Raw genomic sequence first — 14,047 nt, 5'->3', positions numbered from 1 at the left:
GTCGTGTAAGTGATCAAGTACATACACACATACATATAGATTGATACTAATGCATAAGTAAATGGAAAACCAAAGGTCACATTCCCCTTAAGTAGTATGGAGGATTCTCTAAGTGACATTTTTAATCAGTAAGAAAAAATGTGACAAGGACCCGTGACACATACTCATAATTTAATTTTATGTATTGCATATTTATGTGATTATGTGGTCATTTGAATATTGACTGGTTTTGATGACTTTCACATAGTTGACCACTGATTTTAAATTGAAAAATGTATAGGGAACCAATCTGCTATTTACTACTTACTATTATAAAATTTAAAATGCGAATCTCACCAAACCGGTATTCCTAATCTTTTTCTCTGCTGCCAAATTTGAATGATCTCTGTTTTAAAAGTACATAGAGATTACTAAACTAACTAGTTGCTCTGCATGAATACAGATTCAGATTTCTTCTCACCCTTTCCATGGATTCTTAGGTCATACAGTGTGTTTCCCTGCATTTTCATGCACCCTTCCTTTTGCCCTGTCACTCCTGGTATGGATAACTCTTTAAACTCTCACTCCCTCCCCTTCTCCCACTTTGCCTTTTCCCCAACTTCTCTATATGCTTTTTGGTGTGAAAGCTGAGACATTTAGCCCATACAATAATAGTGCTCGACTTGTCCCCCTGTTCCTCCAGGAAAGGAAGTTCTTCAAAGGCTTCTTTGGAAAAGTAAGTTTGATGCCACATTTGTGCTTGCTTTATAAGGAGTTACACCCCTAGTATAGCACTGACATATTGTTTTAAAAGTAGTACAGCTTTGGTTTCTTTATAATACGGGAATTGATTTGACTATATATGGAAATTAATGAATTAGAAAGTTGTTATCTATGTGTGTCTGTTGATACTAAATCTGATGATTTCTAGGAAAGTCCAATAATGAATCAAATAGGTTAAAAGAGTCACTGGATATTAAAATAAATTTCATTTGATCTGGCAAAACTCTTAAGTTATATTTTAGGAAAAGTAAGTAAAAGTGTGTAAACTTATCTTTGGGGATCCTGCTATGATTTTTAACCAGGATTGCTAATCTAAGAAAAACTATCTTAATTATTAGTCTACCAAATATCTGTCATATGTGGAATGTTTTTTATGTAGAAGCTTTTCAGATTTTCTTAATATTAATAATATATAGGGTAGCAGTACTCATATAGACAAATACATTTCTAAGATTTTTGTGACCAAATTTTTCATTGTTTAGTTTTGAATAAGTGCTATACAGTAATTTAGACTGAGACATCACTAGATAAGTTAGTGTAAATTACTAAAAGTTTATGTGAGTATAAAAATCCTATCACAATTGTTTTTCTACTGGGTGGTTATTTTGGAAATTCATTTTAAAGAACAAATAATCTTCATTTCCTTCAATTAAATGTTTTAGCTGTAACCCACTGTTACATTTTTTGTTCTAATTTAGGTCACTTTTATTCTAGCACAAAGAAATTTGAAGTATTTTAGATCTAATGATTTCATAGTTATTGCTGTCAATCTGAAATAAAAAGTCAAATAATTTACCTACACATGTCACAAAATTTTTTAGTAGACATTCTGGGTCTGACTCAAATTAACAGGTCCTTAGAACATGGGGTACATTTAGAAAGAATCCTGTAGACATTTGTAGCATTATACACAGGCATTATATTTGTTAAGGAAATTTATAATTGTTTAGAAAACTTTTTGTGGAGTATTTATTCTTTCCCAAATAGAATTTCTGGAAGCAATTCCATATCACCACAATTATCATACAGTGTTAATTATCTTCCAAGTAACCCATTTTAATATGTCTATCTTAGTTAAAACAGCCTTGTCTATGAAGGATGGGTTGTAGAAAATATTGATTTGGTTTATGAAAAACAGTGCTAAAAATATATATTTTTAAAAGTTATAGTGTTAGGAAACAAAGATAGCTCTCACTTAAAAATCAATCCAAAGGTTGCAATATTCATTGCTATTAATGAGGTCATGGTGCACCTACAGTGTATCTGAACTGGGTCACCCTGTGCTTGTTAGCTGCTTTCACTGCATTTTTGCTACATGATTAATTTATATGGCATAAAAAAGAAAGTTATGGATCATCTCATTTAATCCTTAAGTAACCCTGAAATCATTATTCTGCTTGTTTTACAATGAGGAAACTGAGGTTTGCAGAGGTTAAGTGACATGCCTGAATTCTCAGATTTAATAGGTGGTAGAAGCTAAGGTTTGAACCCAGATAATCTGACTCCAGAACTCACACTCTTAATCACAATGCTATTTATACAATCACTCCATTTTTATATTATTTACAAGTGAACTTCAAAAGATTTAGCCTTTAAAGGTGCTGGTAAATAAAGAGCTTCCTAGAAACTCACTTTTACTTTCTGACTTTCTTTTTAAAGGGTAATTTAACTTTGTATTTTATTTCTAGTTGATTTACTTTTTTTACTAAAGCTTTAAAGAATCATCTTTTTCAGTGGTTCAAACTATATTTTATTTACTTAGAGATATTTAGATCCTACTAGTGAATTTGACTCCCCCAGGGTTTCCTTAAAAGATGCTAAGCAATCTCATAATGGCACCTGTGAGCAAGTGTGACTGTCAGAATTATTTTCTTATGTTATTGGGGAAAAAATTCTTCTTATGGCAGGGTGATCTTATTCTGATATACAATATTTGAAATTACAGTAAGTCATTCAAAGAGTTTGGAATACGGGGGTGGGGGGAGCATCACCCATAATCTCACTGAGAATGTGCTTTTAAAGCAAAACACTTTTCTTTAATTTGGAGTCTTATAAATTTTTCAAGTTGCCATCATTCAGGTCACCTCCATACTAATCTCCAATAAATAGGCTGGTGAAAGAGACTTGATTTGTTGACTCTGCTAGGTTAATTTTGGTTTGATGAAAGGTGAAAGTGAAGAATCACATCAAACAATATTTTATAGGGATATTTAATCCACTACAGTTCCTCATAAATTTTGATACTTTCTTAGTCTTTGAATCATGTATGATTTAATTGTTCCGGATAAATAGAACAACAGTAATCAAGAAGTGTTTCCATCAGACACATTTGCATAAAAGTAGGTAGATGGAAGACTTGTTAGCCCTGATTCTGAATTTATGAATCATGGCCAGCACTGCTGCTGCTTTTCCTGAGTCACCTCCTGGACCTGACCACCACTGCTGCATCGTAGCTGTTGGAAGCAGTGCCTCCAGAAATTTTAGCAGTAGGGAACAGATAAACCTGGGTCTGTTACAGGACTGTATTATTAATTCATGTAAGCTAACAAACATCTTAAAAGAGAAGGAAAAAAAATGAGGACCTGAAATAACCAGTAACAAACTAGCTGCATTAAATTGCTCGTTGCCTTAGGAAAGCCTTAATGCACTCAACTTTTTAGAGGTTATTATATGCAGCTTTATTAGTGTAGTTGGCCATACTAGGCAAATATTTCATTACCAAGTAATTACATGGCACTTAACATTTAAAAAGGACTTTATAATTTTTATGTATTTAAGGAACTCTGTGAGCTAAGTAATCTATATTCCCATTTTATGAGGGAACTAACTCAACACAGATATAAAATGTTCTTAGGCCACCCTATTAGGTCTCTTGAAAGCCATTTATTTGTATTTATATATAGCTTTATAGTTTATGATGTACTTTAACCTACTTTCTAATTTGCTACTCAAAACAGCTCAGTGAATCAGTGTAGTTCAGAACTGCATTTTGCAAATGAATAAACAAGCTTAAAGAGGTCACTCAACTAGTACTAAATGGCAGCACCTACCCTAAAACCAAGGTTTTCTGAAACTTTACACCAAGTTCTTTCACCTACCCCATGTTGATGTTCTCTCATTCAAAAGTATCGGCCTCTGCTTTCCTCAGGTATGTGTTAATTATAATGAATAGAGAAGTGTCTAATGCAGAAGGCACTAGACAGCTCAAGGGCCTGAATGTTTTCTCAAACATAGATTGTATGGCCTGTACACAGTTTATAAATTTGAAAAATATTTTAAACATTGAGAGCTTTCACAGTAAAACTAGGATATCTATCTTAAGAATTAAAAGATCTGGCAGAAAAGCATGCTTTCTATGTGGCAACACTGGATTGAACTGAGTAGCAACTGTGCCATTCGGTTGCCTCTCCCTGTTCTTACACTCAGCCTGCTTCATTCATCTTTCATCTTGTTACCTGCCTTCAACCCTGTAGGTATTTGAATTTGTGAAATCCTCCCTCGGCTATTATGTCACTTTGATTTTTTTTTTCCCCCCTTTGGAGTAACCAATTTTAACTGTATAAAAATCACCAAAAATATTAACAGTATCTGTTGTTCTAGCAGATCCTGCTAATGTATTGCCAAATAAATATATATATATTTAAATTTTTATGCTTTTACAATTGTGAAAAGACACCATTAGAAATAATTAGTTTTAGAGAATGCCTGATTGAAAAGTAATGTGTGGTTATGTTGTTTTCACTTAATTCTTGAGAGTAAAGCATTTCATGGTATTTATGACTCCACTCTTAAATCAGTGTATTCACATCTACATTCTCTTTAGGATTTCCCAAATTTTCTGCTCTATGACAAATTGTATTTAGGGCTTATCTTCATTCTGGATTCTCTTCTTTATGGGCAGGGGAATATGAGAGTATTTCAAAAAGAAATTTCATGGAGAGATTCATATTGTTTTTCAATTCTATTTTTTTCATCTTTTTGAAGTACCCTCATATTTGCTGCTGTTTCCCTTTTCTTCTTTCCTGCTTTTTAAATTCCCATGCCCTTCCTTGTGTAAATTTTGCTTTCTCTTGTATTTTATTCAATGCATCTTTTAGGATTTGGCTTATTTTTCCTTTTGAAGTGCATTATGACAAATTCCTAGGGGGGAAAAAAGACAATCCCAAGAGTAATCAGAAGATTTCCATTTTTCCTTGGTTTCATTTTTTTCCTGTGACATGATCAACTGGGATGTTAAATGTCTTGGTCACTCACTGCCTACTTCTCAGTCTGTAGACTCTTCTCTGCCTACATCTCTCCCTTGGTGATATCATCCACTGTCGTGACTTTAAATACCATCTATATACTGATGGTTTTGAAATTTATATCTCCAGACATTTCCCCTGAACTCTACAGTGGTATTTTCATCTTAGAAGCAATATAGCATAGGAGTCAAGGGCACAGATTCTGGAGTCAGATTACTTGCATTTAATTCTGCTGAGGCATTTACTATCTTTGTGACTAATACCTACCTCATGTGATTGGTGTAAGGATTAAATGAAGCACAAAAAGTGCTTATAAGCTAAGTGCACAGAACAGGCTGTTGTAGTACCTAAGTATTAGGTGTCATCATCATTAAGCATTTCTACTTTGATGTCTGATAGGCATCTCACACTTTAACATGTCACAAACCAAATTTCTGATCCTTCTCCCCTAAAATGCACTCCCCTAGTCTTCCCCACTTCAGTATACAGGAACTCTATCCCTATGCCAAAATCCTGATAAAAATCCTGGATTTGGGGGGTCTAGCCATTTAGCTCAGTTGTTTAGAGTATGGTCCTGATATCACCAAAGTCCAGGGTTTGATTCCTACACCCCCAAAAACAAAAAACAAATCCTGGATTTGACCTCAATTCCTCTCTTTCTCTTATACCTTACATCCAGTCCATCAACAGTTCCTGTCTACTTCAGCCTTCAAGAACCTAATCAATTCTCACTATCTCCATTACTACTATCCTGGTTGACGCCAGTATGTCCTCTCACCTGAATCATTGCAGTAGCATCCTACTTCACCTGCTTCCATTGTTATCTCTCTACCATCTCTTCTCAAGATATCAGCCTCAGTGATCTTTTTTATTTTATTTTATATGGATATATAAGAATTGTATAATATTTGTGGGGTGCAAGTGATGATTTGATACGTATATACAATGTGTAATGATCAAATCAGAGTGATTGGGATATATATCACCTAAACATTTATCATTTGCGTTGAGAACATTCCGTGGATGTCTTTCCATTTTTTGTGTCCTCTTTAATTTCTTTCATCAGTGTTTTGGAGTTCTCATTGTAGAGATCTTTCACCTCCTTAGTTAAATTTATTCCTATAGGGCCAGCCTGTGGCTCACTTGGGAGAGTGCAGTGCTGATAACACCAAGGCCACAGGTTTGGATCCCTATATAGGGATGGCCCGTTAGCTAACTTGGGAGAGCGTGGTGCTGACAATACCAAGTCAAGGGTTAAGAGCCCCTGACCAGTCATCTTTAAAAAAAAAAAAAAAAATTATTCCTAGGTGGTTTTTTTTTGTTTCTTTGTTTTTGGTACGTATTCTAAATGGGATTGCTTTCTTGATTTCTTTTTCAGCTTGTTCATTGTTGGTGTATAAAACTGCTACTGATTGCTTCATGGCTTTTTGGCCAAGATCAAGTGTAGAAACACTACTGATTTTTGTACATTAATTTTGTATCCTGCAACTTTACTGAATTCATTTATCAATTCTAAGAGTTTTTTGGTAGAATCTTTAGGTTTTCTATGTATAAAATTATGTCATTTATGAACAGGGACTTCCTGTTTTCCAGTTTGGGTGCCCTTTATTTCTTTCTCTTGCCTAATTGCTCTGGCTAGGACTTCCAGTACTATGTTGAATAAGAATGGTGAAAGCTGGCATCCTTGTCTCATTCCTATTCTTAGAGGCAAAGCTTTCAACTTTTCCTCATGCAACTTGATGTTAGCTGTGGGTTTGTCAATTATAGCCTTTGTTGTGTTGAGATACTTTCCTTCTATACCTAATTTGTCAAGAGTTTTTATCATGAAGGAATGTTGAATTTTATCAAATGATTTTTCTGCAACTATTGAAATGATCATATGGTTTTGTTTCTTCATTTTGTTGATGTGAGGTATTACATCGTGTATGTTGAAATATGCCTTGCATCCCTGGGATAAATCCTGCTTCTTCATGCTGTATAATCTTTTTGATATGCTGTTAAATTCAGTTTGCTGGTATTTTTTTGAAATTTTTTGCATCTGTGTTTATCAGGGTTATTGGTCTGTAGTTTTGTGTGTGTGTATGTCCTTGTCTCATTTTGGTATCAAGGTAATGCTGGCCTCCTAAAATGAATTTGGAAGAATTCCTTCTTCTTTGGTTTGTTTGGAATAGTTTGAGAAGAATTGGTATTAATTCTTCTTTAAAAGTTTGATACAGGCCAGTTAGTTAAGTTGGTTAGAGTACCCCCATGTAACACAAACGTCAAGGGTTCAGATCCCTGTACCAGCTAGCCGCCATAAAAAAAAAAGTTTGGTAGGAAAAAAGGAAGTGTAGTAGACTCCAGCAGTGAAGTCCTCTGGTCCTGGGCTTTGTTGTGAGACTGCTGATTACATGTCTCATTACTCATTTTTGGTCTGTTCATCTTTTCTGTTTGTTCTTGGTTCGGTCTTGGCAGGTTATATGTGTCCAGAAATGTATCCATTTCCTTTAGATTTTCCAATTTGTTGGAGTGTAGTGTTCATAATAGTCTTTAATGATTCTTTGTATTTCTGTGGTATCAGTTATAACGTCCCTTTTTCATTTCTGATTTTATTTATTTGGGTCTTCTCTCTTTTTTTCCTTAGCCTAGCAAGTGGTTTGTCAATTTTGTTTACCTTTTCAAAAAACCAACTTTTGTTTTATCAATCTTTTGAATTGTTTTTTGTTTTTGGTCACTATTTCATTTAACTTTGCTCTGATCTTTATCTTTTTTCATCTACAAATTCTGGGATTGGATTGTTCTTGTTTTTCTCGTGCCTTGAGGTGCAATTTTAGGTTGGTCATTTGAAATTTTGACTTTTTTGATGTAAACACTTATTGCTGTAAACTTCCCTCTTTGTACTGCTTTTGCTGTATCCCATAGGTTTGGGTATGTTGTGTATCTATTTTCATTTGTTTCAAGAAATTTTTTCATTTCCTTTGTAATTTCTTCTGTGATCCATTGGTCATTCAGGAGCATACTGTTCAATTTCCATGTATTTATATAGTTTGCAACATTTCTCTTGTTATTGATTTCTAATTTTATTTCATTGTGGTCTGAAAAGATATGTGATATTTCAGATTTTAAAAATTTGTTCAGCCTTGATTTGTGGCCTAATGTGTGGTCTGTCCTGAAGTATGTTCCATGTGCAGATGAGGAGAATGTATATTCTGGAGTTGTTCGATGAAATGTTCTGTAATTTTCTGTTAGGTTTATTTGGTCTATAATGCAGTTTAAATGCAATGTTTCTTTGTTTATTTTCTATCTAGATGATCTGGATAATGCTGAGAAAGGAGTGTTGAAGTCCCCAACTATTCTTGTGTTGGGGGGTGTCTATCTCTCCCTTTAAATCTGTTAATATTTGCTTTATATATCTGGGTGTTCCAATGTTGTGTGTGCATATATATGAGGGTAATACAAAAAGTTCATGGAAATATTTGTATTATCTTTTAATTCTATTTTTCCATGAACTTTTTTAAGTACCCTTATATATATGCACATTACATCCTCTTGTTGAAATGATCCCTTTATCATTATATAATGCCATCCTTTTCTCTTTTTATAGTTTTTTATTTTAAATCTATTTCATCCAATATAAATATAGCTACTTCTGCTCACTTTTGATTTCCATTTGTGTGGAATATCTTTTCCCATCCCGTAACTTTTAGTCTATGTGTGTCTTTACAGGTGGAGTGAGTTTCTTGAAGGAAGCATTATAGTTGGGTCTTGTTTTTCAATCCATTTAACCAGACTGTATCTTTTAAATGGAGAATTGAATTCATTTACATTCAAAGTTGTTATTGAAAGGTGTGGCTTTACTCCTGACATTGTATTATGGTTGTTTTGTATATCCTTTATTCCTTTCATCCTCTTTTATTGTTAGTATTTATTTGCATTTTGGTGGTTTTCTATAGTGATAAGATAAAATTTCTTTCTTTTCCTGCTTTGCTTATCTGCTCTACCAATGAGTTTTATTGATGTAGTTATCATCCTTTTCCTTCCAGATGTAAGACTCCCTTAGAGATTTCTTGTAGGGCTAGTCTAGTGGTGATGAATTCACTCCGTTTTTGTTTGTCTTGGAAAGACACTATTTATCCTTCATTTCTGAGGGATGGCATTGCTGTGGACAGTATTCTTGGCTGGCAGTTTATTTCTTTTAGCACTTCGAATATTTCATCCCTGAAAGAAAGTGAGCTGAAATGCTGGGTACTGATCAACTTTATTAAAGGAAGAAAATCTGCTGGGCTGCACTCAAAATGGAGGGCAGCACCAGGCATGGGGGTGGGAGAGCTTATATAGACTGTAAGGAAGGCTGATGTAATGAGGGAGGGGTTTGGTGCTGGAGTGGAAGATAAGGCTGGCAGATGCAATCAGGGGGAAGGTTGCACCCGTGTGGAAGTAGAGGAGCTTCTGTTTCTCAGAAACCACAAGGTTTCTTGTAAGGAAAGGGCTGGTGGCCATTTTGTGCTCAGTGTGTGTAAAAATGTCACTGGTCATATCCAATATCCATCAATCCCATTCTCTCCTGGCCTATAAAGTTTCTGCCAAGGAGTCTGCTGTTAGTCCGATGGAGATTCCCTTATAGGTGACTTGGCGCTTTTCCCTTGCTGTTTTTGAATTCTGTCTTTGAAAGTTTCACTACAGTGTGCCTTGGAAAGGACCTTTTTGGATTAAATCTGTGTGGGGATCATTGAGCCTCTTGGATCTAAAAGTCTATATCTCTTCCCAGTCTTAGGAATTTTTCAGCTATTATTTCATTAAATGGGTTTTTGATGCCTTTTTCCTTCTCTTCCCTTTCTGGAACACCCATAATGCAAATGTTTGTACACTTAAAGTTGTCTCATAAATCTTGTAGGCTTTTTAAATCTTTTTTTTTTTTTTTTAAAGATGACCAGTAGGGGATCTTAACCCTTGACTTGGTGTTGTGAGCACCATGCTCTCCCAAGTGAGCTAATCAGCCATCCCTATATAGAGATCCAAACCTGTGGCCTTGGTGTTTTCAGCATCACAGTCTCCCAAGTGAAATAACCAATTCAGGGATGGCCCTGAATAATTGTTTTTCTGATTTCATTGAATTGTCTTTCTGTATTCTCTTGCGTCTCATTGAATTTCCTTAAGAGTATTATGTTGAGTTCCTTTTCAGGCATTTTATAGATTTCCTTTTCTTTGGGGTCTGGTACTGGAGCAATATTATATTCCTTTGGAGGGGATGTGATGTTTCCTTGTTTTTTTCATGTTTCTTACATCCCTGTGTTGATGTTTGTCCATCTGGTGGAACAATCACTTCTAACTTTCTGGAGTAGCTTTTGAAGGGGAAAGACTCTTTCTTGTAGATGTGTTCTATAGTTTTGGTTGGATAGGGTGTTTTAGGTTTTTTTCTTTCAGCACTTTGAATATGTCATCCCATTCTCTCTGGCCTATAAGGTTTCTGCTGAGAAATTTGTTGTTAGTCTGATGGAGAGTCCCTTATAGGACTCGACACTTTTCTCTTGCTGTTTTGAACAGTAGTTCAGTCTCTGTGCGCTTTCTTCAATTGTATTTGTTGCAGTAGTCTACAAGTTCCTCATGGCCTTGGTGCTAGGGCACTCAGCAGCTCTTTGCTGGACAAGAGATGGACAGCTCCTTGGTGATGCTTGGTGACACTCCTTGGGCAAGATTGCTGGAGCTGCAGGTGGGACCTCAAGCCCCTGGGTGATGTGCTATTGCACTCAGTTACTCAGCTGAAGTTGGTGACTGTGGACAGGGTTGCTGGACTTGCATTCAGGAATTTGTGATAACTCTTTTAAAATCCAACACCACCCTCTTCCACACACACACACACACACACACACACACACACACACACACACACACACACTCACTCACTCACTCACTCACTCACTCATTCTCTGTTCCCCTCCCTAGCTTTATTTTTCTCTGATAGGGCTTATCACCATTTGTCATACATACATTTTATTTATTTGTTCATCTCTCTCCCTAAAACACAAGCTCTCTGATGATGGGTGTCTTCACCTATTTGCTCACTGCTAAATCTTCAGTGCCTTGAATATTATGTGAACCATAGAAGCTGCTCCAATTTGAACTAGTGAATAAATAAACGAATGAATGGTAAATGCACTTCTCTCAAATTCACCCTGTAGTGTGAGGAATCAGCGAGGTAAAGAAATACCAAATTGTGTAACAGTAACAGATGCTACTGGAGCAGAGAGGAAGAGTACGTGTTTAAGAGGTTATGATGAAGGCTTCTGGAAGTTAACATCTAAGCCTGAACCTTAAGACTATGAGTTTTCATTAAACTAAGTTAGAGGAGAAAGGGAATTTTGTTGTTGTTGAGAAAGCAATTTTAGACAGAAGGAACAGCACTGCCCGGGACATTGGGGTGAGAGAGAACATGCTCTGTGCTCATTTATTCATTCAACCTAGGCATATGGAGAAGAAAACAGAAGATGACACCCAAGTTTCAGGGGTGAATGACCAAAGGGATGGTGGAATCAGTCATTGTGAGAAGGGGTATGAATTTGGTTTTGGACAGATTGAATTTGAGATGACTGTGGAATTTTCATTTCAGCTATTATATTCATGTGAAATATGAACTTAGTTTGATCCCTAGGTCTCCCTCCCTCCTAATTAAAGTGATTTGGCAAACTAAAAGAACTAAATTGCCTCCAAAAATCTCTCCTTTGCTTTGTGGGTCATGACATGCTACCATCTCTATATTTTCCCAAAAGCCCCTCTCATTTAAGAAAGTGCAGGAAATAGTGTATCTTAGTATTCCAGATTAAAAGTTACTGTGCTTTTAATGAAGCAGCCATCAGAGATAGTGCCAGTCTCAAATCCTGAAGAATGTTGTGTTTCTGTCCCTTCACTGCTCTGTTCTTTGGGAATTTTCATTTTATTTTGGAATTATAAAACAGAATTTATCCATTACAGCATTCTGTTCAAAAATTCAAATATTAAATTATAGACTTCAAGGCCTTTCACCTCAGATTGAAAAAGGATAATGCCAGGTTTCCTGTGAAAGAAGTCTCTTGTTCATTTATAACAAGGCACACAATATCATAGTTGCCTGGTTAATATATCTTTATTACTTTGTAATAACTGGGTTATCTCTGTGTGTAGGTTTGAAAGACTGACCAGCGATTCTTTACACATTTGGTACCGTTGAAGACTTCTTTGGTTTGTAGCAGAAAGAACTTTGCACAATAAAATTGCAAATCACTGTTGCTCAGAAAGAGTGACTTGCTTTACCCCTCCTGCCCAGATTAGTCTGTTTGCTGCTGTTGCTTCTTAACATTCCATATCTATGCCAAATTATGCTTCCATGTGTCTTTATAGCATTTCTTTGCTTTGGCTTACATTAGAACGTCTGCTTAACCTTCTTGCTCTTAGCTATCATATGCCCAGCAGAGCTGTTTTGCCTTCCAGTATCACTATTTATGTTGATTAATTGCATGCCTTTATCTTATTGGTGGTCTTGGGAATCATAGAATTTTAGAGTTGCATAGCACCAAAGATGTGAGTCACAGTTTAGGGTCTGGCCAGTTAGCTCAGTTGGTTAGGGTGTGGTGCTGATAACAGCAAGGTTCATGGTTTGATCCCTGACCAGCTAGCTACCAAAATAAAATAAAATAATAGGACAGAAATACATTTGTCCCAAAAAAGAAAAGAAAACAATTCAGAGACACAATTACAGACAGGTCTAATATTCCAATATAATGAATTATCTTTTCAAAAAGATCACTTTCTAGAGATTATGATGATTTCTATCAGAAGTCAGCGAACTGTGTGGCCCACTGTTTTTGTAAAGAAAGTTTTATTGGAACAAAGCCATGCCCATTTGTGTACATATTGTCTGTGCCTGCTTTTATGCTACAGTGACAAAATTGAGTAGTTGTGATAGAGACCATGTGGCACACAAAGCCTAAGATATTTGTTATCTGGCCCTTCATAGAAGCAGTTTGCCAATCCCTGATTGAAACAATTTAAAAATTCATTCCTCCAACTCCAACTCATTTCTCTATAGGATAACATTAGTACATAAAATGAAAGAGCAACGTAAGTGTCTTTCGGCCTACCAAGAGTATTACCAACTTGTCATCTTCATCCTTTTTCAAGTTTCTACTGGCAGGTGGGGACTACTCTGGAGATAGGTAGATGGCAGTTCTTTATTGTAATTGGTTATTTCAGTTGCCTTTTACTGTGGGTAGATGTGATTTATATTTAGGAGAAAGTGATCTTACAGTGCGCTGAGCTTAGGTTACTATTTCTGCATCTGTTTTGCAGCCATTTTCTGTTTCTTTTTTCTTTTCTTTTTTTGGTAGCTGACTGGTTCTGGGATCTGCACCTTTGACCTTGGTACTCTAACCAACTGAGCTAACCAGCCAGCCCCTATTTTGTGTTTCTTCACCAGTTTTTTCATGTGAAGATTACCTGTGCACTCCTTTTACTTGCAGTACAAATTTCCTGATTTAATAATTTGTAATAGATCCACTACTCACTATCATTTTTTCCAATGTCAGAGCCTGCTTAATTGCTATATTGGCCCCTATCTATGAATAATAAAAGGTGTTTAAGGCAGATATTAATTTTTAAATTCTAAGGTATTTTTAGGGAGTGGAGAGATTACTTGAAAGTTATACTTTCATGAATACTACTCAGCTATAAAAACGAATGAAATACTGCCATTTGCAACAACATGGATGGACCTTGAGAGAATTATATTAAGTGAAACAAGTCAGGCACAGAAAGAGAAATACCACATGTTCTCACTTATTGGAGGGAGCTAAAAATTAATATATAAATTCACACACACACATACACACACACACACACACAAACTGGGGGGGGGGAAGAAGATGTAACAACCACAATTATTTGAAGTTGATACAACAAGCAAACAGAAAGGACATTGTTGGGGGGGAGGGGGGGAGGGAGAAGGGAGGGAGGTTTTGGTGATGGGGAGCAATAATCAGCTACAATGTATATCGACATAATAAAATTAAATAAATAAATAAAATTAAAAA

General features: G+C 35.7%; 1 protein-coding gene across 6 annotated transcripts in view; it reads left to right on the top strand.

Annotated features, from left to right (window-relative positions):
* Nucleotides 1-14,047, top strand: part of NUMB (NUMB endocytic adaptor protein) — a 175,554-nt gene that overhangs the window by 141,744 nt on the left and 19,763 nt on the right. For 4 of the 6 annotated variants that reach the window (XM_063091888.1, XM_063091889.1, XM_063091887.1 and 1 more), the window contains one exon: nt 683-715. The exons of the other annotated variants lie outside the window; for them this stretch is intronic. In XM_063091888.1, the coding sequence (XP_062947958.1) occupies nt 683-715 (33 nt within the window). The remainder of the gene's footprint in view (nt 1-682; nt 716-14,047) is intronic. 6 annotated transcript variants of the gene reach the window in all.

This window comes from Cynocephalus volans, chromosome 3 (genome assembly GCF_027409185.1).
Source record: "Cynocephalus volans isolate mCynVol1 chromosome 3, mCynVol1.pri, whole genome shotgun sequence".
Classification (NCBI taxonomy): domain Eukaryota; kingdom Metazoa; phylum Chordata; class Mammalia; order Dermoptera; family Cynocephalidae; genus Cynocephalus; species Cynocephalus volans.
This window is presented reverse-complemented; position numbering and strand designations above follow the sequence as displayed.